The sequence below is a fragment of the Galendromus occidentalis genome, unplaced genomic scaffold (assembly GCF_000255335.2).
Source record: "Galendromus occidentalis unplaced genomic scaffold, Mocc_1.1 scf7180000077524, whole genome shotgun sequence".
In the NCBI taxonomy this organism is placed as follows: Eukaryota; Metazoa; Arthropoda; class Arachnida; order Mesostigmata; family Phytoseiidae; genus Galendromus; species Galendromus occidentalis.
The window spans coordinates 2,991,675-3,017,620 of record NW_003805512.1 but is presented as its reverse complement, the minus strand read 5'-3'; the positions used below and the strand labels follow the sequence as shown (position 1 = coordinate 3,017,620).

At 51.2% G+C, this 25,946-nt stretch overlaps 7 protein-coding genes across 7 annotated transcripts; 3 read left to right on the top strand and 4 right to left on the bottom strand.

Moving 5' to 3' along the window:
• Positions 1 to 520: 520 nt before the first annotated feature.
• Positions 521 to 2,412, bottom strand: LOC100903053 (uncharacterized). Its single transcript, XM_018641139.1, has 5 exons — positions 2,216 to 2,412; positions 1,456 to 1,953; positions 1,074 to 1,355; positions 783 to 976; positions 521 to 696 (listed from the first exon to the last, which is right to left on the bottom strand). Exons 1-5 carry the CDS (start codon positions 2,266 to 2,268, stop codon positions 521 to 523), a joined length of 1,203 nt encoding a protein of 400 aa, XP_018496655.1. The 5' UTR covers positions 2,269 to 2,412.
• Positions 2,413 to 6,999: 4,587 nt separating this feature from the next.
• On the top strand, positions 7,000 to 9,794 carry Taldo (transaldolase). Its single transcript, XM_003747634.2, has 4 exons — positions 7,000 to 7,438; positions 8,477 to 8,901; positions 9,010 to 9,322; positions 9,417 to 9,794. Exons 1-4 carry the CDS (start codon positions 7,345 to 7,347, stop codon positions 9,578 to 9,580), a joined length of 996 nt encoding a protein of 331 aa, XP_003747682.1. The 5' UTR covers positions 7,000 to 7,344; the 3' UTR covers positions 9,581 to 9,794.
• A 19-nt stretch (positions 9,795 to 9,813) lies between these two features.
• On the bottom strand, positions 9,814 to 11,392 carry SerRS-m (Seryl-tRNA synthetase, mitochondrial). The gene is made up of 4 exons (XM_003747820.1): positions 10,882 to 11,392; positions 10,483 to 10,791; positions 10,213 to 10,382; positions 9,814 to 10,080 (listed from the first exon to the last, which is right to left on the bottom strand). The coding sequence occupies exons 1-4, from the start codon at positions 11,390 to 11,392 to the stop codon at positions 9,928 to 9,930; spliced, it is 1,143 nt and encodes a 380-aa protein (XP_003747868.1). The 3' UTR covers positions 9,814 to 9,927.
• Positions 11,393 to 14,991: 3,599 nt separating this feature from the next.
• LOC100902755 (uncharacterized) lies at positions 14,992 to 16,122 on the bottom strand. Its single transcript, XM_003747819.1, has 6 exons — positions 16,108 to 16,122; positions 15,900 to 15,989; positions 15,701 to 15,772; positions 15,494 to 15,590; positions 15,178 to 15,350; positions 14,992 to 15,078 (listed from the first exon to the last, which is right to left on the bottom strand). Exons 1-6 carry the CDS (start codon positions 16,120 to 16,122, stop codon positions 14,992 to 14,994), a joined length of 534 nt encoding a protein of 177 aa, XP_003747867.1.
• Positions 16,123 to 17,008: 886 nt separating this feature from the next.
• LOC100899236 (uncharacterized protein F13E6.1) lies at positions 17,009 to 20,836 on the bottom strand. The gene is made up of 4 exons (XM_003747633.1): positions 20,644 to 20,836; positions 18,301 to 18,517; positions 18,046 to 18,195; positions 17,009 to 17,887 (listed from the first exon to the last, which is right to left on the bottom strand). The coding sequence occupies exons 1-4, from the start codon at positions 20,684 to 20,686 to the stop codon at positions 17,773 to 17,775; spliced, it is 525 nt and encodes a 174-aa protein (XP_003747681.1). The 5' UTR covers positions 20,687 to 20,836; the 3' UTR covers positions 17,009 to 17,772.
• A 1,428-nt stretch (positions 20,837 to 22,264) lies between these two features.
• ScsbetaG (Succinyl-coenzyme A synthetase beta subunit, GDP-forming) lies at positions 22,265 to 23,782 on the top strand. Its single transcript, XM_003747632.2, has one exon. It carries the CDS (start codon positions 22,339 to 22,341, stop codon positions 23,596 to 23,598), a length of 1,260 nt encoding a protein of 419 aa, XP_003747680.1. The 5' UTR covers positions 22,265 to 22,338; the 3' UTR covers positions 23,599 to 23,782.
• A 403-nt stretch (positions 23,783 to 24,185) lies between these two features.
• On the top strand, positions 24,186 to 25,641 carry LOC100902613 (3-oxoacyl-[acyl-carrier-protein] synthase, mitochondrial). The gene is made up of 3 exons (XM_003747818.1): positions 24,186 to 24,482; positions 24,565 to 24,847; positions 24,935 to 25,641. The coding sequence occupies exons 1-3, from the start codon at positions 24,186 to 24,188 to the stop codon at positions 25,639 to 25,641; spliced, it is 1,287 nt and encodes a 428-aa protein (XP_003747866.1).
• Positions 25,642 to 25,946: the final 305 nt, after the last annotated feature.

Sequence of the window (25,946 nt, the reverse complement as noted above, 5' to 3'; positions counted from 1 at the left end):
GCGAGGATCAATGATGGCGGCGCCTGTGACATTTTCTACATATTCTTGATCGCGTATACAGCGATATCGGCACAATTCACTGATCTCTTTCGAATCCCGACGTTCTGTATACCGTATCCTTTGGCGTGCCGCATGCATCATTGATGAATACTCCGCTCGGAACTTCAAGCCGACACGCTCGTTTCATGTCCCTTGGCGTAAGAGTGAGAACTTCGCGTCAACATGAACGACATAGAAATTTTATAGCATTTCTCTACCAGCAGTCCACTGGGCGTGCTCGACACCCTGTTCATGAAACGATTCGAGATTTGGAACTTACAAAAACGGCTTCTATTATGTCCGAACAACGACATCTATTTTCCTTTCAACAACACGAAGTAAATGCTCGTATCGAGCAGCGATGATACCTCGCTGGGAAGGATCCGTTCCACAAGACGAGAGACCCGGTGATCGCGAGGAACTTCTGACTGCGGAACACCGTTCCCCTTCGGACTGTGAGCCTCGGTCCCCTCTCAATCAACTAAGGACGAAGCGGGGAGTATAGTGTGTTGAAAGCTGGTAATCTCAGACGCTTCCTTTCGAGGCCTCCCTCAAAGTTTCGACACTTGGTGATATCGGTCGAAACTCCGAACTCGCCAACGTACAGAACTTTCTGATGAATTTCGAACCAGACCTGAGGGGAAACGACTCCGAGATCTGTGGAAATCGAGTGAAATCAGGTCTCGAGCTGATCGTGGAAATGATGCCCGCTAGAGATTCCGGATTCGGTATCTTGAGCTCACCAACATTGTGTACAATGGCCACCATAGTTTTCAGGGTGAATTGGTTGAATCCAGTTAATCTCGATATGGTGTTCCAGTCAGGCCCAAAGCGCGCGAAAAGCTCCGCGACAACATTTTCCGCTTCGAGACCAGTGTAGGGTAAGACTTGGGGCGTCAAAATGGAGCGGAGCTGTACTATGCACCCAAGCGAACTCCTGGAAGCCAGAGGATACGCGATTAAGGCCGCGATTTTTTTTCGACCGAAACCTACCTCTAATTGTCTATTATTCTGTAGGAAGAAGAACAACCTACTTCTCAGGAAGATCCAAGCAGAGCTTCTCCACCAGCTGATGAGCGGTTCTAAACTTATTGAAGTCGTACACTTCTTTTCTCGTCTCTAAACCGGTTTGGAGGCATGCAAGTAGATATGGATGCCTCAAGCTATAAGCTTTCGCGATTTGAAAGAAATTTCGGATAAGGATTGCAGTCTCAGCGGGGGAAAAAACCTCTTGACAGTTTTCACAATCGCTGATCGTTGCCTGGAACTCTCGATGAGCCGGCAAAGAAGAGGTTTCCAAACGTAACGCTTCGTTGCTGGGGAGGAAAAATAGCGGTTAACACAAGAATTTTCCCCGAGAGTGAGAACATTCAGATGAAATCGGGAGGAGTTTGAGTCGCTTGCAAACTGTCTCACCAGTCTCGCCAACAGGAACTGAAGTTTCCGTAAAATGGTTTGACACAGGTGGTTCGGATTGGCTTCGAGAATCGCAGTTCAACGAGCTCGGCGCATTTCCGGAAAAAATCGCTCTGCCAGTTAGGGGTAGGCTTGTCGAAGTAGGTGCCTATTTCTGATTCATGAAGGACGAGGTCCAGCGAAGAATCGCCTTCTTCGCTTGGCGGGGAAACCGTCTTGTACAGATAGCCCTCGCTCGAGCGGCTGATCCTGCCAGGAGATTGCTGTGGTGGGGCTCGTTCCGCCGGAGCTCGAGTTGTTCCTTCTGTGTCGTCCACAACCTTCACCTGAACCCTCGCGTCAGTCTTGGGCTCGACGACGGTATCATCGTCGGGTGTCGCCTCTCGGTTCTCGACAGAGCGCACGGTGAGCTGCATAGTTGACTCGACCGACCGACCCTCCTTGCGGGGTGAGCAGCGAGTATGTGATTCGATTTTGATCCTCTTCGACGCCGAGTCCCTGTGAAAACCGGAGAGCGTCGATATCGGGAAATGCGTAGCGTTCCCTTTACCCGACTTCCAGATGCCCAACCAGCGAGGGTTTTTCGTGAGTGAAAACTAACAAACTTTGACATCATTGGGTGACCTGAACCCCACGGGGGAGAGTAGGCGCCTTCTTGGGTGAAGCTGAAGACAGCCTGAGCCAAGTCGGTAGGCAGTCTCCTCTTAATGAGGTCTGTGGATTCTGTCTAATGATATATTGAGTTCGACGCGAAACTAACCCTTTAGAATCATTAACCCCGTTCTCGCATTGCGACTCATCAGTCGACGACATTCTCCTTTTGCGATTCTCTCGACCCGACGCCTTCAGCGATTTGAGCTCGAAGTCGGGTGATGCTCGTCGAGGAGCGGCCGTCGAGCGATTATTTCTTGAAGAACATGGTGTCTGGATCTCCAACTCCGCCTTCCACAAATTTTTACTTCCCTGAATCTCGAGAATCTGAATTAGAAATGGAGTATATAATGACTTCCCAAGAAGGTGGGGATCGAATAGCGAGCGGCTAACGAAGAAAGTCCCCGAGTAACTATAGAATGTCGGTGATAAACTGCCAGAGTTTCCGCAGGAATCATTTGCGACTACACACGGTCTCTCAGACTCTGATGGACCGATGCACTTTTCCCATGCGGACTAACTCATGTATCCTAATTCGCTCGAGAGTCACCTTCGTTACTCGGAATCCGTTGACTTTGCCCACAAGATATTCATTCGGCTTCAGCTTGCGACCAACCGCCGATATCCTCGACCTGAATTGACGGAATTTCGAGGTTCGAAAATACATCTTCGGCCGAATGTCATGGAGGATATTCATTTCTGAATTCATGCCTGTACATTTCTATGGTCAAATGAGCTTACCGTAGCCTTTTAGCGATCGATCTATACGGTTTCTCAGAGCGTCCCTCGCTGACGGATATTTCCCTCTTTTTAATCGGTCTGAAACTCCTGTGAGAATCATAAGCTGGAGAGTCCGGCGCGATTCTCCAGGGAATTTCATTGAGATGGATTATAAATTCGGCAGTGGGAACTGTGTATCATTCCCATGACCAAGCTTCCGAGAAGGCGGAAGACATTGCTGGATGAGATCGGCATTCGGCACGTCTTGCCTATGCACTCCCAAATGCCGCTCTCCACAGAGGTGATTCGAGGAGATCCTCATCGAGATTTTCCACTGACAAGATTCATCGGACTGCTCGCATTCACCCCTTCTATCCCGATTCCTCCTTCTTTGTGAAGCTGAGGATCAAGCTCACCCGAACTTTTGTCGTAGATAGCGAATTCCCATTGGCGTATAGATGAGGGGTCTGTCTACTGGTACGGAGCAGATTCCGAAGGAAACTTTCGGAATAAGAAGCCTCTGAACACAAACGAGCTTTCGAGTGTAGCATGAAACATGCTGCGAAGTGTTCTGACAGCGACAGCGCGCGCGGATTGAGACATTCGGATGCCGCTTCGGCAGCGGCGCGAGAGTTCAAATACGTATCGATAGCCGGGCCCTCGGCAATGGATTGGGCTGACTGGCAAATGTATCATAGGTGTTTCTCGGAGAACATTCACCATATTTTTCAAGCGTTCGACGTCGCCTTTCCTCCCGAGCCTCTGTAGGGTATCAAGTCCGAGACATCTGAGATACTTCTGTACCACCGCTCCAGTACCCCAGCGAAAATGGGGCATTTCAGGTGCATGAAATTTCAGAAATGTGCCCGCAAACTGCCGCTGAATTCGGCCGAGCTATTCGAGATGGTCATTCGAAGCTTGAATGGGCTATTCGATCCTGTAGGTTCTCATTAACAGACCAACCTCTGGATTCGACCGCAAACGAGCTCAGTGAATCCGGTGTTGTTACGTTCCTATTCTCCGAGGGGTCGCTCCGAAAACCCCACGACAGGGCGATCCGAATCCGTGGTCGAAGCCGGTCGGATCGCGTGTTTGACTATCGTTTAATAGTAGCCATCACGATTGACGTTTGTGTGCGCCCCCCCCCCACCCCAGCGTTCCGGCAGTGAGGAAAGTCGGGGGGTCGGAGATAGAGAGATTTTCTCGAAAACTCCGTCGCTCTGCTCGCGCGTGCTCAGCTCGAGCGTGCTGTCGGCTGTTCCGCAGTCGGTCGGAGTCCGCGGAGAGGTCGCTCCGCGTCCACCAATGTCGAGCGCTTTCGCGTAGCATGCACTGGTAGCTCTTTTCTTGAAGAGGTGACCCCACGCATGCGGACCGTGGAAGACTTATTGAGAATACGAGCATAGGTCAACTTCGCTGCCGTGGGCGTTATTAGCTCCTCAACAATGAGCCGAGATCGCCGGAGCTACTCCCAACGTTTTAGTTCCATCGCCCGAGCGCAAGAGCCACCACACGCACCCTTCCGCATTTATCGGTCATCGCGCTCACGGCGTCTGATCGCTTGACATTGAGAAGCATGCCTCCGGAGTGTTTGCCTTACAACTCGAGATCCGATTCGCCTCACTCAGTCTGACGTGATCATGGAGGATGAGCGGAGCGAGGCGAGGCGATCCTATGATCCTAATTACAACGTCGAGCTGAACTTCCCGACGCCGAAGATGAATCGTCCACACGACTTCCATCTCTTTTCTTTATGGCACAGCTTGCATCGTTCGATATCGATGAGGAGTGTCCCATCGCGAATACCCTATTCCGAGACTCACGGGAAGTTTTCGGAAAAATCACAGATTCGATGCGCATCACAGCTAATCGCGCTCTTCGTCACGAGAAACTGATCCTTATTACCAACTAGCCACCTTACTGGTCACTGAGCGAAGCCAGCCTCTGATTGCGAAGCCCCGAAAAGCAGGAACTTGTCGGAAAGATTTGGCGATTCACCCGTCTCCCTAGTCTCACCCCGACCAAATCGGAGATTCGACTCTCCGGGGGAATAAATAATTTCTCCCAATTGGTCGCGCGTTTTTCGGGTGAGTGGTGAGAGAGTGTCGGTGAGAGAGCTGGACAGCTGATCTGGTGCTCGAGGACTCCGTGGAGATCATGGCGTCGGTCGGAAGGGAAGGATATCCGAACGAGCAAATAAATCATCCGAGGTTGGAATATGGGGCGGTACTTTTGAATGCTATCCGCTTAAATCTATTTCGATATCCTGGGTTGACTGTTCCTCTGCTTGCTCCCAAGCTTCCATTTAGACTCCGCGACTCCAGTCGGACTACATATCGGTCTTCCGCAATCAAGGCAGAAGCAACCTCCATTCGACCGCCTCGGACACTGGATGGGCAATATTACATTTCAGTGTCAACCAGTCTGAGCTGAGACAGAGGCGCTCCCAGAGATGGTTACACCGATGCAGGTGAGCCACATAAAAAAAATTCTCTGTTGCACCATACTGAACGAGTTTATATATTGCGCGATGGATGTTTTGAATGCTATAAAGTATCAGTCATTTCTAATCCGTATTTAGTATTTGGAACATGGTTGTCTGGAATGCCATTGGTGTTGGTACATATTTATTTATCCTCATCTAATATAAATGACACTTTTCCTCCAGTCGCGAGTATTCTCTGCGGATTTCGTACGTTTCTCCCGCCACCACTGTAGCAGTCCCTTGGTTTCGCGTATCATCCTCGAGGAGTTATCTCTGTCGAGTCCCAGTCGTTGCAGTATTTCCTCTCCCTCGAAGGATGCTTCGTTGCATTTGCAGATGACGTGGCTTATGGTTTCCGGTACCATTCCACCCTTCACACATGTAGATTCGAGGCCCGGCTCTGAGACCAGTCTGAGCTGAGGAAAATGCGTTCTCAGAGATGGCTACACCGGTTGGCTCGTTCAGGTTTCGGACGACAGAAGGACCCGCCAGTCTCGGTCATAGGCATACTTCTTCCACTTCTGACTGAGACTGCAGGGAACGAGAGAGACGAGCAGCGGTGACGGATAACCGGTACGACCGAAATACCTCTTCGAGGGTCTTGAACTCAAATCGAAGTGATTCGAATGCAATCGCATAGTATTCCAAAAAACGAAAACTCTCAACTTTTTCTCTGATTCCGAGTTCGAGTTCCTAATCAATTTCTTCCTCCCAAAGAATGATGTGCATCGAATGAACCCTAATGTTCTTCATCTATCGCTTAAGAAAATACCGGTGGAAACAAGCAACGTTAATATACCTCACGGAAGAGAAGAATATCACGCTCGTTCAATACTGCCTGGTAACTGCCCGCAAACAATGTGTGTGAAAAAATTATACTTGCAGAGATGCCCGGAGAGTTTTTAAGATGGTATAGAAATGTTGAGGAGCACGTGAGAAAATGTCTAGACATGGAATATACTGATCGGTTTTATATTTCGTTCGGGTTATCTTGCACTAGAGGAGAATATTTGCGCTCTCCACTGAAGTCAGTTCTTCGCTTGTTAGGGCGAAATCTCGGATTTTTAGGACATTCGGCGCGACACGCGATCAATTCTTCGCTGGATCCTAGATCAGCGCGATACGCGATCGACTCCTTGTCAGATCCTAGATCCCGCCTTCTCGTGGCCCCTTCAGCGGGAGCGTCCGGCGATTCGCGATGCTCCCCTTCCCAGGATCGCGCGCTGTGATGACGATCGGAGCGGCGCGCCGGCGCGGCCCGGCGTCGTGGTCGGCCCGCTCATCTAGCGGCCGAAGCAGACGTCCGTCATCTGGCCTCACGATCAAAAACGCTTCCGGCCATGTGAGCCTCGTCTGCGCTTCGACGAAATTTCCCGTTCGCAGAACTTGTCCGAGATGGAAATATACATTTGCCCTTCCGGGAGCGGCGGCAACCGCAGCGCCACCTTCCCTCCACTTGGGCTTGCATATCGACCGAAATTTTCTCAGCATCTGACAGCTGACTTGTGAGACTATCGAGTAGAATCAGGTTGAATGACGTTTTGTCGCCATAAAATGATGCGTGAATTTTTCGAGCATCTTCCGTTCTGAAGACCGCTCCGGAAGACGCCAAGCTCAAATCTCATCGGTAAAACGGTGACTTAGCTGACAGCCACACTCACACCGCCCCGAGCAACGTATTCGCCATATGCACACCAGGATAGTCTCGTCGTCTCGACTATCCTGATGTGTACGGCGAATACCTTCAAAAAAAAAGGAGTTGGACTTAAGTACGTCTAGAGTTTGCTGAATGCTTGCGAGAAGCTGGCCTCACTATCGCTCTGGTATGCATCAAGACTCCCCTGCATCGGCTTCTTTAGATCAATGCTTCATAACCGCGGGGCGATCCAAATATGACGGGTATTTCGTTGTTCTGCCCCGCCAACGTGCTTCCCCCTCACTCAATAACCACCTGCCGCCGCTTCCAAGGATAGCTTTCTCCTCTCCCGGGTGCTGACAAGCAGGGATAAAAAAGAGAGGAGTCCGCGGAAACAATGAGTCCCATCGTTGCGAAGAAACCCAAGATGTCAAGCCTAGAAAACTTGAAGAAACTTACGGTGGTGGTTGCCGACACCGGCGACTTCGAAGGTGAGCTCGCCGACGTAATCAAGTCGTTCTGAATTGGCCAGAAATAATTTGCAGAGTCGGCATTCTTCCCCTGTTCTTGCAGCAGTGGACGAACTGATGCCATGAATGTAGCCGAAGTTTGTGACACCGAATAATTCTCGTACGAAACCCTGAGCCGGTCCTGGAGCGGCGCTCGTGTTTCGAAACAGCTGAGATCCGGGGGAGGTCTCCTCGCCCGAGTGCTCGGCCCATTGGCTCTCCACTGACTCGGAGCGCGCAAGACTCGAAGCTTAGTGGTGTGATTTTGTCGAAGATGTGTTATGAATGAGCTGACGAGCCATGATTGCTCCGGGGCGCGTGTTTTTTCTGCTTCGAGGTGACCCCGGGACGCGTCGATACAATCATAGGATCGATTATCTCGCGCTTTCGGTCGGTCTGTCGAGGGAAGGTCAGTTGTTGGCCGTGCCACTTCCGTCGGGATGGGAGCCGGAACTGGACCCCGATCGCAGTCTGGTCTTCAGTGAGATGGTGTCGGCCAGCTTGGTGAAATCGATCGGATCCTTGAGTGACTGCCGGAAGTTGCAGCCCCTAGCGAATAGCATTGACATCAGCGCCGAGAAGAAAGCCACTTGGGGACAGACATATAATCTTTCCCTCTCGCACGAAAACGTTGAGTGTACTACATATTCGTTTGAAAGTCAGGAATTCTGCAGAAAGTTATCAACGACTGGTCGCCTCACCTAAATCAAACTCTTCCTCTGAATGAAGAGAATCATCACTCGGATGTGAATCGATTTGAATTCCCACCTAGTGAAACAGGCGAAGATCCAGAAGTCGATCGCGATAGTATGCCTCGAGCGGGCTCGTTGTTGTGTCTAATCAGAGGCTCACAGATTGGCTCCGCGCGATTTTCGCCGTCGCGTGAAGCTCCCGGGCTCTATTCCTTCGTAGTCCCTTTGGTCTTCCTCACTAACTAAGCTCGAAAGGCATCGCGTAGATATAATTGCTTGCGGGCGCCCACACTGGAACGACGGCTACAAAACGGATCTCTCTCCACAGCGATGCGAGAATACAAACCAACGGATGCTACGACAAACCCATCATTGATCTTGCAAGCAGCTAAGCTCCCCCAGTATGCAACCCTCATCGACGAAGCTGTTGCGTACGGCAAGTCGAGAGGCAGATCGCCGAGTCAACAGCTTGAAGAGGCCATGGACAAATTATTCGTACTTTTTGGGAACGAAATTCTCAAGATAGTCCCCGGACGGGTGTCGACCGAAGTCGACGCTCGACTCTCTTTCGACAAGGAGGCCTCCATCACCAAGGCTCTCAAGCTTATCGGACTTTACAAAGAGCTGGGAGTCGACAAGGAGCGCATTCTCATCAAGTTGGCTTCTACTTGGGAAGGCATAGAGGCTGCGAGGGTTCTTGAGAAGAATCATGGGATTCACTGCAACATGACTCTCCTGTTCAATTTCACACAGGTTCGTGGGAGCATCTTCCGAACATCTATGTGAGCCTTGTCCCCAACCCCGTCCCTAACCGCCCCCGAGAAGACTCAGAGACTTGAGCAGATTCCTGACATTTTCTAGGCTGTCGCATGCGCGGAGGCCGGAGCGACTCTCATTTCTCCATTCGTCGGACGGATCCTTGATTGGCATGTGGCTAATACAGACAAGAAATCATTCGAACCCCTCGAGGACCCCGGAGTGAAGAGCGTCACGAAAATCTATAATTACTACAAGAAGTTTGGTCACAAAACAGTCGTCATGGGAGCCTCGTTCAGAAATATCGGGGAAGTGAAGGCTCTCGCCGGTTGTGATCTCTTGACGATAAGTCCTAAGTTACTCAAAGAGTTGGCGGACTCTTCCGATGATGTGCCGCAACATCTCAGCGCAGACAAAGGTGAGAGCTAGACTGTCAATTCCAAGGATTGCGAATTCCGAAACGACTCCCATGGTATACGAGAGTCTCAGAGCTGACCTGACCGCAATTTCAGCTAAAAATCTTGACATGGAGGAAGTTCCGGCGGACGAGAAACACTTCAGATGGGACATGAATGAGGATAAGATGGCGAATGATAAATTGTCCGAAGGAATCAGGAACTTCGCGGCTGATTCTCGTAAACTGGAAGCCCTCATCCAAGAAAAGCTCAAACTTTGAATTCTCGTCGCGCGGAACGGAGCTCCCTTCCTTCAACGCGGATGCCCTAGTAAAGGCACGATCGGTTCTGGGAGGGCGTGCATCTCTGGAGAGAAGCCTCAGGGAAATTTCTTGTAAATCCGCGTGTTCGACGCTTCGGAGAGCAATCGCATGTGGATTTGCTAGAAAATTGACATCGGTGCTCCAATAAAGGTCGGAACGATGATTTTTGTAATCCAGCGAAAGATTTTCATTTTGTTACGATAAGTCAGATGGCTCAATGAGCCGCGGACTTGAGATCCATTTTCAACCTGGAAACGCGGGGTCAGGCGGGTCATACGCCGATATCGTTTGGAATCAGTCGCGTGTCAGCAGCTCTCGCCGAGCTTGTCAATCCCGGCGATGGCGTCTTCGGCCTCCACTTCGCGATTCTCAAGATAGTAAAAAGGTACTTTAGTCCATTTCTTGAACATCGGCTGAGCTCTGATCGTGTGTCTACCGTCCATATATTTCCGAAGCACCTGGAAATCAATGAATGACTGTCTCATTACTGGGTATCTCATATGCATGCGCAGCGAGGGTTAGGAATTTTGGCGCAGCAAAGGCTCATATTCTCCATGATGGAAGGAAGCTGCCCAAGCACGGCTTCATACCTCGGGCACACAGATCTTATCCTGAGTCGAATGAGTTTCTCCGATGGCCAGCAGCATTCGAGGGATCGCACAGGCCGTGCCGTTGACCGTATGCACATATTTACCCTGGTGGGTGATTCCGAGGCGACTCGACTGGAAGTCGGTGCAATCCGATGTCGAAGATATTTCACCTGTGTCAGAAATTCAGTCTATATCATCTCCCCGCTCATGAAATGAGTTCATTGAACGCTGTCTATGGATCATTTAGAGAGCTCACTCGGAGGAGCTTACCGTAGAAGTTGTGACCGCTCATCCACGCCTCGATATCGATTTTTCTGAAAGCGGGTCTGCCGAGGTCGATGGGGGGCATGTCCAGAACTTTATAATGTAGACCGAGCTCCCGGAACAAGGATTTCTCGATCTCTGCGAATTCCCCCTGTAGGTCCTGGCTCGCTTTGAGGTCCGCCTCGGTGAAGCCGAACATCTCAATCTTGGTGAACTGATGAACTCGATACAACCCTTTCTCTTCTTTCAAGCGCGAGACCTCCGCCCTGAAGCAGCGGCTCACGGCTCCGAGTCTGAGTGGAAGCTCACAATTTTCTGCAAGCAAAACATAAGCCTTCAACACGGATCTCTTCCCTGTTTGACCCCCGTTTCTATTAGAAATCGCGGTCAATGCCAGGAACTCACCGAACGCTTTGTCTCGGAATAAGTTCGCCAAGGCGATTTCTGCGGTTCCAGAGAGACAGAGTTTTCTTTGTTTGCCCAGCTTCACTCGATATACTTGGCTTCTTTGACCGAAGGGCTGCATTCCGCACGCCTCGACTTCATCGGCCGAGATGAGATCCGGAACCGAGATAATTTTGAAGTCGAGCTTCTTCAACCTCTCCACGGTGAAAGTGACAAGAGCTCGCTCTAATCGAGCCAAATCACCGGTCAGGAAATAAGCGCGTTCACCGCATATTGTCGTATAGGCACGATTCTGAAGCAAAACTCCGTGACTTCGCGCGCTCTCATCCATTGGTTTCTTGATTCCGGTCTTCTGACCGAACTCTTCGAGTTCGTTCGGAGATGTCGCGTTCACAACTGATTCATGGGTAAAATTAGGCAGTGCTCTTAGGAGTTTCATGAGTTCTTCGGACGATGGATCCGCTCGCAAGAGATTCAATATCCGATCGGCGTCGATTTTGACCTTCCTCATCTTCAGGTTTTGTCTGAAGCCATCGGGATCGCGTGTGATCCGATCCACTACTGCTTCAGAATTGAAGGAGCGTCTCGAACAAAACAATCGGAGAGGATACGCCATCTGAAAGGCGGTTGTCTTCAGCCGGTCATCTCAGCTCTTTGCCGCGGATCTCTTCAGTTCCCATGAGCATGCTCGAGAGATCTACAGTGAACGGTCGAAACGCCGGAATCTACTCGAAGCTCTCGAGAGGAGGTCTCACCGGTGCGTGGGTCGAAGAGATCTCAATGACTCGTATAGATCACGTACCTTGCGGAAGATTAGCGGCATTCTCGCAGATAGAGTCCTGATTCAGAAGGAAGAACACATGACATCTCAAAGGTTTCCTCACGGCAGATGAAGCCTCACAGCTGAGCGCCCGGGAGAGTCGGCATAGTATGGTCCTTGTGCGCGAACGCAATCAGCTGGTCGCAAATTTGAATATTGGCGCCTTCTTGATCGGAATAGTCAGGGTGAATATTCGGATCACTGAAAGTAAATTGCGTTGAGGTCCTCTGAGCCCAAGTGTCTGGACTGAATATGAGCAGATCCGATTCCCTTCGAGATGCCTCGAACCAAGGGCGCATCCATCCATTCAAGAGTGACGCATTCGAAACAGCCCGCGTTTGAAATCCCGGCAGCGGAGCTTGTGTCTTTGACGAGTGACGAGCGCCTCTGCAACCGGTCGATCGCCCAAACAGATCGCGCTCGGTACTCGGTACGCTCAAGACTCGGGATTTATCGGGTCTGACACACTGAGCGAAATGGTCTGACCAGGGTTCGAGGCAGAAAGTCTGCGGAGCCGGCTTGAATAGCAGATGACGGAAGATTGTGACTAGCGACGAAACTCTTCTCCGAAATAAATAGAATCTCTGAGCACCCCACAGCGATACTTTTTCTCTTTTTCCCTTACTCAGGTTCAGTCTGAGATTCGAATCAGGCTCTGCGTCATCTAGCCAAAGTCCTGGCCGTCGTCCGCGTATCAGGAGGAATGGTTTAGATCAGCACAGCCTGCCAAGTAAGCTCATTGGTATTTGGTTTCATCTTATTTCAGTCCGGGAAATTCAGGCAGTGGATGCCGATCGGCGGTATCCTTTTCCCATACAGATCTAGGAGATTCAAGTAATGAGTATGAATCTCGATACCGCTTACCCTTGGACCCGCGGCCGAGTCTTTTATTCAAGTCTTTGACCGACCTCGCCTCCATGAGCTCAACCACTCCGCGAGCGACAGTCTTGAGAAGCGGCTGGCATCTCATGGTCGAGCCCACCTGGGGATGCTCTTTTGACGGTATTCCGAAGACCCATCTCTCGTATAAATGTCGTGAAGCGTCACAGCGAACACCGATCAATCGGTTCCTACATTGTGATCTCCGTGCTCGTCGAACATCGCAGGCGCCGCGCACAAGCAATCCTTCGAAACTCGAAACCTTGGCTGGTGGCGATAGCTAGATCGGCCAGTTTTATGAATCCGTCGCGGAGGAGAAAGCGAGTTCCTCGGCTGAACATGGCAGTGCTCAATGCGTCCTATGTGGAGGTCTCCAAGCGCCGATATGATCTATCTGTACAGCCAGGAGCTTGACCACGGCGTAATCCGTAAGGAACAAAGGGTAAGTCGAGATGTATAAATTGTCCTCGTCAAACTCACTTTGGAAGACCTTCCCCTCTGTCCTCAGGGTTTTCAGGTGAGCAATTTGACGCGAGTCCGAGGGTAAATACCACGTCATAATCGACGACTTTCGAGCTATTCGCGAGGGCTCTGAACGTAATCTATGTGTTCTATACAGGCCCGAGTAGGGCGGGGGGTTGAGCCTCAATTTTCTCCCTGGACCTGAGTTCCTAGAGGGGTCTAGGCATTTTGTCAAGAGTTCTCTTTAAGATACGAAGTTTGACACGGAATTTCTCTCCTTGGCCCTGATTATACAATCCAATCTGGCTCGCAGCAAAGCGGTCGTCTAGACTAAAACAGCAGTTTTTGGAAATACGCGAGAATTCCGAGGGCCAGAAGGAGTTTCCTGCGATGTCTGCTTTAAAGTCTCGAGCGTATACTATGTACAGAGTGAGTCGAGCAGTAGGTCCGAGGAGAGTAAGTCCCTATATCCACGGGAATCATATAGGCTCGCCAAATGAAGCGACTGCATGATTGAGAGACGATGACGAGACGATGCCGAAGCACCAACTCAAAGCAGACGAAGAGAATTCTCTAATGCGAACAAGATCATCTGGCCCAGAATTCGGCATAATCTCGCATTATTGCAGCGGAAATTCGTCGCTTGGTTTCGGAGGTCCTTCCTGCCTGAATTCCGCAGGTGGTCGAGAATTCATGGATACGCAGTTAGAAATAGGGGAGTCCATGGTAAAGTGCTTGAAGATGAATTTATTCGAATCCTTCACGTGAGACCCTTCTTCGTGAATGCCCATTCAATCGAACATGTCCCTAAATATGAGCATGGATTTCCGATTAGAGCCTGAAGGATTCACGGTATACGCATGCGAGCAATCTTCTTATCGAGGACCGCGGAGATCACGAGCGGCAACATTGTGGAAATTTCACAGATGCTCATGAAGAGACGTGGCACTCGAGGCTGCTTGAATTGGAAATGATTTCATTGGCTCCGGGACCCCGTCGCCTGGTCGCTCGCGAGTCGCGAGCGGCTTCCGACGGTAAAGAAATTCATCCTGAGTTCTCATTGTAGCGTTTGTTCCCAATCCTTCGGTTTCATCGCCGATCCTTGAATAATTTGAGCATTATGCGCAGGGTTCCTCCGAGACGAGGCGAGCTCCTTTGGATAGAGCTGCTTTTTCCTCCATCATGGCGCATGGCGTCGAAAACACCGTCCTTAAGCTAGGAATCCGTCCATAGAAATATCCATTCCCCATACCAGCCGAAGCTCTGACCCGTGAGCTAGAAATCAGCTATCCTGCATGTTTTTGTGAGTCTTAATCGAGTGCTTCCGGTGTCTAGACGGAGACCCCCTTCGTTGGTATTCCTGAAATGTTGAACAGCGTGAGCTCCTCCTCGATCACATATCTGTCCTCGCATAGATTTTGAAAGTATATCTCGGCTCCCCGTATGCGATCGCTGTGCTCAACACGAGCCTTTCGATCTCTCTTCCGAAGAGTACATACCTCTGTACTCGGATGAGTCGTGCGAGAGGATCGACTCCAACCACATTCGGGGTGAAAGTTGGGAATCGATGGAAATTTGGACAATCATTGTGTCTGGAGCACGCTCTGAGTACCTTCTCCTCGGGCGTAACTCGTCGTCTGGCGAAGGGCGGCCGCAGGTGCGTCAGGCTCCCCGCTGGCCAACAAAGAATCGGGGGCTGTATGATGATCAGACTCCACGTAACATCAGATCCCACGCAAGGGGGAATTCTTCCACTGAACTCCTGGGCGATGAGAATCGTTGCTTCCATCCAGACGGTGAGGAGATGAGAGCTGGGAGATATGCCTTGATCTCGGCGGGAACGGGATTGCTCTGCTAGTCGAACAAACAGGCGAAGTGCCATGAGGTACCTCGATTCTGCCGATAACCGGGACGGCTCTATCAAGGAGGCAACTGTCGATGATTCGTTCCTAATCCTGTAAATCGATCCGGAGCAGCAGTAGAGATTGTCTGAGCGAGTCCTGATGCGCCAACCACAAGAACGGTGCCAGGGTTGCCTGAAATATCCCCGGTGGTTCTGATCAGTCGGAGCGTCATTCCCGAGCCTATCGAGCGCTTCATGTATTGTATCTTACTTCATAAAAATATGGCCTGACCTGGAATAGCATGCTATTACGCCAGAAGGTAACAATGATCGTGACTTCAGTCTTTTCCCCCATCTGCTTAGTTTTCACCGTCAGCACGGGTCGCAGCCAAGGTGAACTACCGAATAGCCGGAACACCTTGCCTTCCGAATGATCTATTACTCTGAAGGTGTTTTTGATATCACCTGGAACGTTCCGAGTTCAGTCTCGTGCCGAGGAAAAAGAACGGAGATCGCTGAATTCCTCGGGCTTCGGTACCCAAAAAGAAATCTTATTATTTGCCGAGCAGGTATTCCGGAAACTGAAGCTCGGCCTCCTCTTCACCCACCATAGATTGGTATTGAGAAATGAGAGATGAAAAGCGTATTTTTGGCCACCGGCTTGCTCTCGTCCACCTGATGCACCGAGTCGACGAAAGGGAGAAACTGGAAACATGGTTTCGTCGTGATCTTTCTGCGTGGACTTCGCAGTCTCAAAGCATAACCCGCGCTCAAGTGCTTCATCAATGTAATTTGTCATGAGCCAAAAATCTTACCTTGGCTATCCATTGCTCCGATGTCGCCGCTGTGAATACGTCGTCTCTATTCCGGTTTACGACTAAGGTTTCCTGTTCAGATTCAGCGCTTACACAACAATCGTTCCCGGCTCTCTCATCGATGGGACCGCTCATGGACACCACGCCGAGGAACGGCACCTCGAGCACCGATTTCTAAACATTCGAATATAATACTAACCTGTATACTCCAAGCGTACGGCTTCTCTATTTGGTAAACAATGGACAGCGCAGCGCCCACTACGAAAATCAGCGCCCTACCGCGATACGTCTGCAAGGCATGACGAGAAAATTATCCTCAAAGCTTGAATATAAGCCCGTTTCGCCGGTTCTCGGTCATTGCCCCTAAAAGATCCGGCTATGCTCGGAGGTCTGATCTGGGGACTCACCGCGATGAAGTCCATGATTCTGAGATGATACAGAGAGGATTCGCGCTGGAGAGCCCACTAGGAACACTATGGAACTGACCCGATCGCTAGCGCGGACGCCGAGGTTTTGCCACCGAGGCACTTCGCGGTCCTTTGAGCACGAGAGGGCAGGAGGGCAATGGGGCAATCTCTTGGCAACGCGACAAAACATTCGCGTGCTGTCCATCAGAGTAGGGCTTCCGTGCTGTCTAAGCGGAGATCTCTGAACGGAGACAAAGGCTCGCTCCATTGCTCCAAGTCTCACGCCCGGCCTCGTCGTAGCTCTCGCAGTGCTTGCTTAGAGTCGGGACTCGCTCAGAGTTGATGGCGGTTTCCCGCACATTAAGGACAGGTATACGATTACCAAGTACTCCTAGTCTCGTATGTTGGTCGGAATCGCTCCTCGATCGACTTTGTGGTGACTTTTCTCTAGCTGAGCGGCCACATGAATTGTGAGCGACCACCCGATAGAGCCTCTGATAAAGTCTCTCCATCTGAGTGAGCATCTTTCGACTGCGTTGACCTCTGCAATCCCCACCCTCCCCTTGCGGGGCAACGACGTCTCACTTTGCACCGGAGATTGCTACGCCGTCGGGGGCAGACCTCGTTGGCAGGTCGCGTGACCTCTGGTGGGGATTTTTTCAATGTTGTGGGAGACGATGAACTCACACTAAAGTTCTTCCATATCGCTCCCACCGGAGTGATGAGTTCACTGCGTGGCTCCGCATCTCGATGACGGGATCGGTTGTGGGCACATCCCCACTCTATCACGTCATATCCGACGTCTATCAACGGGAAAGTATTACTTCTACCACTCTCGTACTCTGGAGTGCACCCAAAGCTCTGCGTACGACGCCGAAGGTGATGATTGAAGACTCGTGCCTGAGGGCGGTTCACAGGATTTATTTCAAACCCTCAGAGAGACACTCTCGCCTCCATTTAGCGTAATAATGACAGAAGTGACAGTAATTGTCCTCGTTCCATAAATATCTTTCAAGATCGGTAAAATAGATTCACTCTTGAGTCGCATATAGCGCTCTTGTCTTCTTAAGAGACCGACGCCGTGTCTGGACAACCATGAGAGAAACGATTGCATTCAGTGAAGTTCATTTTTTTAATCCGCTCCGCAACTCATGACTTGCCTCCTATACGAGAGGTCCCCGAACTCGTTTGGAACTCCACGTATCCGAGCTGGGACTGTCTCGCAACTTCAACGATTGGCGGACGAAGAGACAGATAAACTCTGGAAGTAATCATCAGTATGGGAAATAGACGGTCTCGCCAGCTACGGCAAGGTACCGGGAGCCACAACGAGATCTCGAGAGGGAATATACTTGGAAGGATTCGAGAAGCAGTTCTAACTTGGATCCAAGGTTGACAAAAGACTCGGGTTCATTTTTTCTCTCTCTCGTTCTCTATTCGTAATAAAGATACTCTCGTTCGTCGCATCGTGATTGTGTATCGTTAGCGTCTACTGCCGAGCGTTATCCGCTTACTACAGCCGTAACGCCGTCGCCGAAGACGACAAAGGCGGATCTTCTTCAGCCCGCTAGATCATAGGCCGATTCCTTCTAAAACTACATAGTTCGCGAGTGCCCCTTGTGACAGAAAATAATCTGCAGGTCGGACCGGCCATCTTTGATTCCTCTACTTGAGAGGTTCCTCAGCCACGATGGGCTTTTCTTCCTGTGCGGGAGTTGGGGCAGCGGACCCATCCCCATTGAAGCTGTACAGACTGTTGCTACGCGACGAGATGCTCGATCTGCGGGAAGGATATTCAGTGATTAGAGGCCCATTCCGCGAATCAGAGACAGTTAGAACGTCACAATTATACATGGAGTGCCCCGAGCAGACCCGGGCCGGTAAACAATATCCGGACCAATCTAAACTGAATTGAAGGTCAAAGGCAGGTTTACTCACCGAACATTGGTGTAGGCAGAGCCCATGCGCTCTTCGATCGAACGGTAGGTTGGCGAATTCTTCATTTCTCCGATCTTGCGGCCGATACTTCCGAACAGCTGAGTGGTTTTCTCGCTGGCGACCTTCACAACGTCTGTGGTCTTTTGATAGCTGAAATCGGGGGAAGAATCTCATTGGGGTGGCGTTCTTGCCTGAACCGCAAGATGTACGGGATCAGGGGCATACTGCCGATAAGCTCTTGACTTTCGAACTCACGCCTGTGTGTCTTGAATATTCTTGAAGGACTGCTCAATATCGCTTTTGAGCTCGCTAAGTGGACTGATTCCGAGTTTTCTGCGGATCTCCTGAGCTTTCTCCTGCTTCGACAGCAGCACAGCTCTGAGGGTCTCCATCTCTCTCTCAAGCTCGGCCAGCTGAGCCCGGAGCTCTTCTTGCTCCAGGGCATTAGCTGCACCCGAGGATTCAGTCGCAGCTGTGAAGAGAAGACACAATTAGATATCGTCTAGCTAGAAATCCGCTGATCAGATGACATTCAATGGTGATTCGCTTCGATGGTGCTATTCCGCAATTCATGCGGGACAGCTTGTCAGAATGAATATTTCTGGCCATTCTTGACAGGTATAGCGGAGCGATCTCTCAATGCACTTGTTCTGGATTCGGAGTTCGACCCAGACAAACGATGACATTGGCAGAGCTGTCCCATCATGCCTCCTGGGGGACAGTTGTTGATCACAGACCACGGATCCCGTTCCCGTCGCTGCCTCTGGCGACTTTTTTTCGTAAGATGCCGAAATCTTCAACCAGCTTCGAAACAGGCAGAACCATCGACGACCCTCATCGACTCTCTTGATTCCCCGCTCCAAGCGAGGCAAAAATCGTGAGCCTGCGGAACACGCTCGGCCGCTGCCTACTTTCGAACATCTCGTCGATCATGAGGTCATCTCAGCTTGAAGTGGAGCTTCCCGCACCCATATGATCGATATTGAGCGGTCTCGGTACCACTTCCTCGAGTCGCTCGGCGGGATCGTTCCACTAATTAGAGAAATCCACAACAAATCACGGTTCACCGTACTCATCATTGCACATTGACTGTCTCTTAGAGCGCGCGGCCGCTCTGACTACTCTCAACGAGCGGCTGTCCCGGGAAAGATCGATGCTTCCTCGCCGTCAGCCATTCGCATCACCGGCTGCTCTCGCTACCACAAGTAGGAGGATAGGCGCCCTCCTTAACGGTGAAATTCGGCACGTCCGTCTTATATCGCGAACTTAGCACAAATCCAGCTCACTCGCGACTTGAGGATGTTGAGGGTCGAATTGCCTGTCAAGGTATCGCGAGACCAGGATTTTCGGCGGCAAGTTCTTCCACTCAGAGATCGCATCAAGGAGTCTCCCTGAGGCGGACGGGTCGGTTTTGGCAAAGAAAGGCATCACAGCGACGGCACCGGAAGACTCTCTGCCTCGATCCACAGGAATAGCTCGCACCGATGTTTCTTCGAGTCTTTGATGTGATAGATGTGATCTCTCCCTCGACGCATCTTCGAGAAATCAAGTTGACCGCGGAAGGAGTCTGCCCTCAGTTAGCGCTTGTCTCCCGCCTATCCGTCGGCAGTGAACTGACAGCAGGATCCCTCCGAGACGTCTGGCCTATCGAGCTCCGGAAGCATCTTTGATTCATAAGGAGATCTATTTAAGATCACTTCTGGCAATTCCTCGGGCTTCCGCTTCGGGAGCAACTGAATTCCGGTTTGAAGACTGGGAACCGACTCCTCAAATCCGGCGTCGATTATATTGATTTGTTTTCGGCGCAGCATCCTTGCCACTTGAGAGGTTCATCCTTTGAGAGCGCATTAAAGAGATGAACCCGGAACTTTCGATCGGGGAGCGCTTGCGCGGCATCAGCTCTAAAAAGCCTATGACTCGACGGCGGGGAACAGACAAAACAAATTTGCAGTCCGATTACGGATCGTGAAGCCATCGAGCAGATGTTTCGACCGATGCCTACTGCTTCGGGGATCGCTGAGAGGACCAGAGGATCAGGGCAGAGGACTCGTTTTGAGAGCCCGCCAGGTATGCGTTTGGGCCAGTCTCACCGTAGGGAGTACAGCAAATCCCAGGCGACGCGCTCACAGCGAACACTGGAATCGATCGCGCTTGGAATTCGATCAACGCGCACAGCTGTTGCACGATATTCCTTTGCGGAATAAAACTCCTTCACTTGAGTGACTCAAAGGTAGTGGAGATTTCTATATCGGGTTGTTGGTCGAATAGAGTCATGAATGATGAGATGAACAAACGCGGTCTAGCCCAATACTTCGATCCCGCCCACAGAACATCGCGAGCCGGCATCGAGGGCACGGAACCGTAGACGTAACGGTCACAATGGCATCAAGCAGCCACGTAAGTACGACTTCATGTCAAATAGAACCGGATCGAGTTCTAATTAGAAGACTCAGGAGCCAGAGGTTGTCAGTGTCGTATCCTGAAAGCTCGTCGATCGCCATGAAAACTAAGTTCGCAACGATTATAGACGAAGGAGACCTCCGGCCCCTCAAGCCGGAATTGACGACCACAGAATTAACCAGAAATCTGTGCGCTTACTTGGCGAATTCAATTCAGCTGGATGTTCTGCAGCGCCCGACATGTTGCCTTCTCAGTAAGAGATGTGGAAGAGGAATTTTATCGCCGGGCTGACGTAGACCAAGAACCGCTGTGTTTTCGATCGTTCTCTACACAGAACCCAACAAATATGCGACTACCAACAACTTGAGTCAGTCAGTCAGCAGTCAGCAGCAGCCCGACCCGCAGCAGCAGCAGACAACTGGTAGACACGAGTCAAGTGGGTGTGTGGGATTGTTCAAACTTCAACCGCGGCCGTTCTCTTCTGCATTGCGGAGAAAGAGAGGATAGAGGATCCGGGCTGCGATCGCGGAATATGCCCAAGCATCCCTTTCGAGGATCCGCTGAGGTATCCCGTGGACTGGCCGTCAGGAGATACCGGAGTCCGCAACAGGTGACAAGATTCCCGCGAGAATAAAGTTCCCAGGTCGCTCCATGGGCGGGGCATTGACGAAATGGTGGCCTCTGCCAGCGTGTGGAATGTCTCGATAAAGACAAACGGCAGCCAGTCTCAAGCCAGGCGCTCCGAAGAACCTCTGGGCCCGATCTCATGAGAAGACTTTCACGATAGGCGTTCCGGAAACGATTTTTCTCCCTTGGCGTTTTATGCTTGCGCGTGACGCGCGGACTATCATCGGAGAACTTCCGAGAATTGCGCGAAACCAGTCGCAATCGTGCGCCGTTCTCGCTGTGTGAGTGGAAGCCTAAAGCTATCTGTGTACACAAAAGGAGATTTCGATGTCGATCGAATTAGGTACAAGGATCCCGGCACAGAATTCTGACAACGGGTTCTCCGATGTCTTCATTCGGTAGCTCGAGCTGAGGTTTGCTGATTGGAAAGCTCGCGGAGAAGGGTTGCACCGGAGCGCTACCAGGGTCCGCAAGCTCTGGAATTAGAGCCCGGTTTTCGATGTGGAGGTCTTTAAGGGTTTTTAGCAGCCGCGCGGATGCCGAGGAGGGAAGGATATTTAGAGGCAAGGTTCGTTCGTTGAGCACGATGAACGATCTTCCATTCTAACAACGGAGATACAGTGTTTGTACCAGCCGATCGCCGACAAGATATTCCCGAGTCGGAGCTACGTCATTGGCCTCTCGAGAGTCCTATCCCGACGGAACAGTAGAACGGGACCGCGGATTCAATCGATTGTAAACATTAGATGGTCGCGCTCTGCGGAAGAGGAACGAGTTTCTTCGCCGGGAAAGATGTCATCGAAGGTATGTACGCGGGCATCAAGCACCTCAAACATCGGTCTGTTTCCCTGTCGTATCCTCCCCCGTATGTGCCGGACGATTCCATTCTCGACTTTGGTGCGCGAGAGGCAATATCCCCGTCCGATTGGGTAGGCCGGTGATGAAAGACTGTCTAGCGAATGCGAGGTATATATTGATGGAGCTCAAGCCTGAAATGCTTAGGGGGCTGCGCTGAGCAAGTTCGTCTTCTCCGACGGGTAGTTCTCCAAAGACTCCACGGGCTATTTCGATATCGTAGAGGGAAGCTGGTCGAATCCACTCTGCCCCCCTGACATCCAGTCGCATCGTCGCGTACCGGCGTTATCATCAGCAGCAGCAGCACTGTGTCTCCTTGCCGTAAGCTGCATATTTTGAGTTGGCTTTCCCGTGAGAGTAGGTCCGCGAGCCACTTGACATTGCCGGAGTCCTCGTGAACACCCGGTCACCATGCTGCGAATTTCGTCTCTTCTCCGGAATGCATCCCAGACTTCGAAGGCGCTCCAAGCTGCCTCCGTGCGCCATCTAAATCTGCACGAATACCAATCGAAGCAACTCATGGCCGATGGCGGAGTGACCGTTCAGAGGTTCAAAGTAGCTGACACCTCAGCCCAGGCCCGGGATATCGCACAGAGCGTCAAATACGACGAGTTCGTCGTCAAAGCTCAGGTTCTGGCTGGAGGTAGGGGTAAGGGTACGTTCGACTCAGGCTTGCATGGCGGCGTGAAACTGACGAGAGATCCGGCGCAGGTTGTGGAGTTCGTAGAAAAAATGTTGGGCTACCGGCTCGTGACGAAACAAACTCCTAAAGAAGGTGTCCTCGTCAAGAAGGTCATGATCGCTGAGGCGTTGGACATCAAACGAGAGACGTACCTCGCGATCCTCATGGACCGTACTTTCAACGGACCGGTTGTCGTAGCCTCACCCGCTGGCGGTGTCGACATCGAAGAGGTGGCGGAAAAGACACCTGAACTGATCTTCAAACAACCTGTTGACATCAATAAGGGCTTGACCGACGAGCAAGCGATGTCTATCGCGAAGAATTTGCAATTCGAGGGAAATAACATGAAGGACGCCGCCGAGCAGATAAAGAAACTCTACCAGGTGTTCCGTCGGGTCGACGCCACGATGGTTGAGATCAATCCGTTTGGAGAGACTCCCGATGGCAAAGTCGTTTGCTTTGACGCAAAGATCAACTTCGATGACAACGCACAGTTCCGCCAGAAAGATATTTTCGCCCAGGAAGACCACGCGGAAAGCGACCCTCGTGAAGTCGAAGCCGCCAAATGGAACTTGAATTACATCGGAATGGACGGTAACATCGCTTGTCTAGTCAATGGCGCAGGTCTGGCCATGGCCACGATGGACATCATAAAATTGCACGGAGGCAATCCCGCTAATTTCCTCGACGTCGGTGGATCTGTTGGCGAAGAGCAGGTGGCGGAAGCGTTCAGGATCCTTACGCAAGATCCGAAAGTCAAAGCGATTTTGGTCAACGTTTTCGGAGGCATCGTCAACTGCGCTACAATCGCCAACGGTATCGTAAACGCCTGCAAGAAAATCTCTCTCAGCGTTCCTTTAGTCGTCCGTCTCGAGGGGACCAACGTCGATGCGGCCAAGGAAATATTGTCAAACTCAGGATTGCCCATCCATTCCGCCAATGACCTGGACGATGCGGCCATTAAGGCGGTGGCAAGCCTCCGAGGATGAAGCGTGAAAGCCGCTATGCCTCAACCTGGGACAGCCTGACAGAATTCCGGGAATCAAATCCATTTCCTCCGACGAATCTGCTCGATCAGCACCGTTGATTTTCAAGAGGGTCTCATAGAGATCGATATATTTTTCTGGTCGCGCTCAAACTTTCGGCAATAAACCATATGTAAATATGACATTTTACTCGGATGTTTTCCTCGAGAATTCATGATTTTAACCAATTTCCCCTAGTGAGCCTGCATTACGTGTCTCAATCATGAGTTCCTTCATCTTCCCTAAATCCGCAATCGGAAGAGGATTCGGTTTTCTCTTATGTCTCATGATTCAGTCTCAAGTCTCAAGCTTCCATCATGAGAAGCCCTCCCACTGATAAGATGAGAGACAGAGAGTGGGGCCGATTGTAGCCGATATACGTAGCAAGCTAGCTGGGGGATTTTGGTCAGTAAAGAGCATATGCCGACGTCGAGTACATCCAAATCTTCCCCAGACGATCGAATTCGTTCAGGAATCGCTTCCCGGCATATCGGGGGAGTCCCGCTAAACTAGCTGAAATTCTTTTCTAATTCAAGCTGGCAACAGGTGGAATGAATCATATCAGATATTATTCGCGACGGGTTGTTGTCACTGGTCTGGGAGCATTATCCCCTCTCGGGCGTGACGTTCCGACATCCTGGAGTGCCCTTCTAGATGGGAAAAGTGGAGTCACGTCAACACCATCTGATGCGGGCTTCGAAAAGCTTCCCTGTCGAGTGGCAGCTTTCATAAATAAGCCAGGCGAGCAACCGATTTTCGAAGCGACGCAAGTGGTTTCGACTTCGGAAGTTCGAACTCTGAGCTCAGCCTCCCTGCATGTACTTCAAGCTGCTGAGGAAGCCTTGCAGGTGAGTGCAAAGCTGAGCTGCACCCCGGAACGAAGAAAGAACTCCGCGTCGGGCTCGGTTTCAGGATTCGTTGTTTTTCTAGGACTCCCAGTGGAAACCTTCGACACAAGCGGATCTGGAACGGACTGGTGTAGCGATCGGTATGGCAATGACAGATCTCGATTACATCGTTGACACGGGTCTCGCTTTCCGGGGTGGCGGCCTACGGAAAATTTCCCCGTTTTTCGTTCCGAGAATTCTAACAAACATGGCATCCGGTGCTATCAGTCTCCGATATAAGTTCCAAGGACCCAATCATTCCGTGGCTACAGCGTGTGCTACCGGGATCCACGCCGTCGGGGACGCTTTCCAATTCATCAAATATGGTTCGTGCGATTGCGGCTTCCGATACGAGATTAGTCACGAGCTTCGAACGACGTGGACGAGCTCTAAGATTCCATTGAATTCCCCAGGGAAAGCTGAAGTCATGCTGTGCGGTGGGACCGAGTGTTCGATATCGGCTCTCAGCCTCGCCGGTTTCTGTCGTCTGAGAGCCCTCAGCAGCAAATTCAACGAGACGCCGCACGCTGCTTCGAGACCTTTCGATAAAGATCGGGACGGCTTCATCATGGGCGAAGGAGCGGCTGTTCTCGTCCTCGAAGAATTAGAACACGCAAAAGCGCGTGGGGCCCGAATTCATGGCGAACTTCTCGGCTACGGTCTCGCTGCAGATGCTCATCACATCACGGCCGCATCCGAAGACGGCAGCGGAGCTTATCTATGTATGAGGAACGCTTGTGAGGATGCTGGACTCAATCCCGAACAGGTGGAACATGTCAACGCCCATGCGACATCGACGCCCGGAGGAGACGCGGCGGAGGCTGCTGCGATCAATCGTTTATTCCTGAACGGGGCTCCACCTTTCGTAAGCGCTACCAAGAGCAGTACCGGTCATCTCTTGGGTGCGGCTGGAGCCCTTGAAACAATTTTCGCAGTTAAGGCTGTTTCGGAAGGCCAGGTACCTCCGACGCTCAACGCAGACGTCATCGATGAGAAATGCAAAGGCATCAACCTACATCGTACGGCAACCCCGTGGCAATCGAAACAGCGACGAATCGCTTTGAAGAATTCTTTCGGTTTCGGCGGAACGAACGCAACCTTGATCGTCGGTCAATATTAGTTATTTGGTCAATGGCACCGAACCCGGAACAAACACCGTTCGTCATACGGGAACGACTGTCGTGCTCCCATCGCGAAGAAGATTGGGATGCTCCCAGTCAGCGGTCTGTCCCTAAACTTCTATCGTATAGAACAGAATTCCCTCGGGAGAGAACTTCCGGGGGAGCGCCGACCCCTCTGCTTCGACTTATTGTACGATCCCAGCAGTCGAAGTCTGCTTTCGCGAAAGCTGAGACTCGGCTCCAGTGAACGGGATTCGGAATGAGCTCTCCGGTTTTGGAGCGAGAATCCCCCCTCCTGGCATCC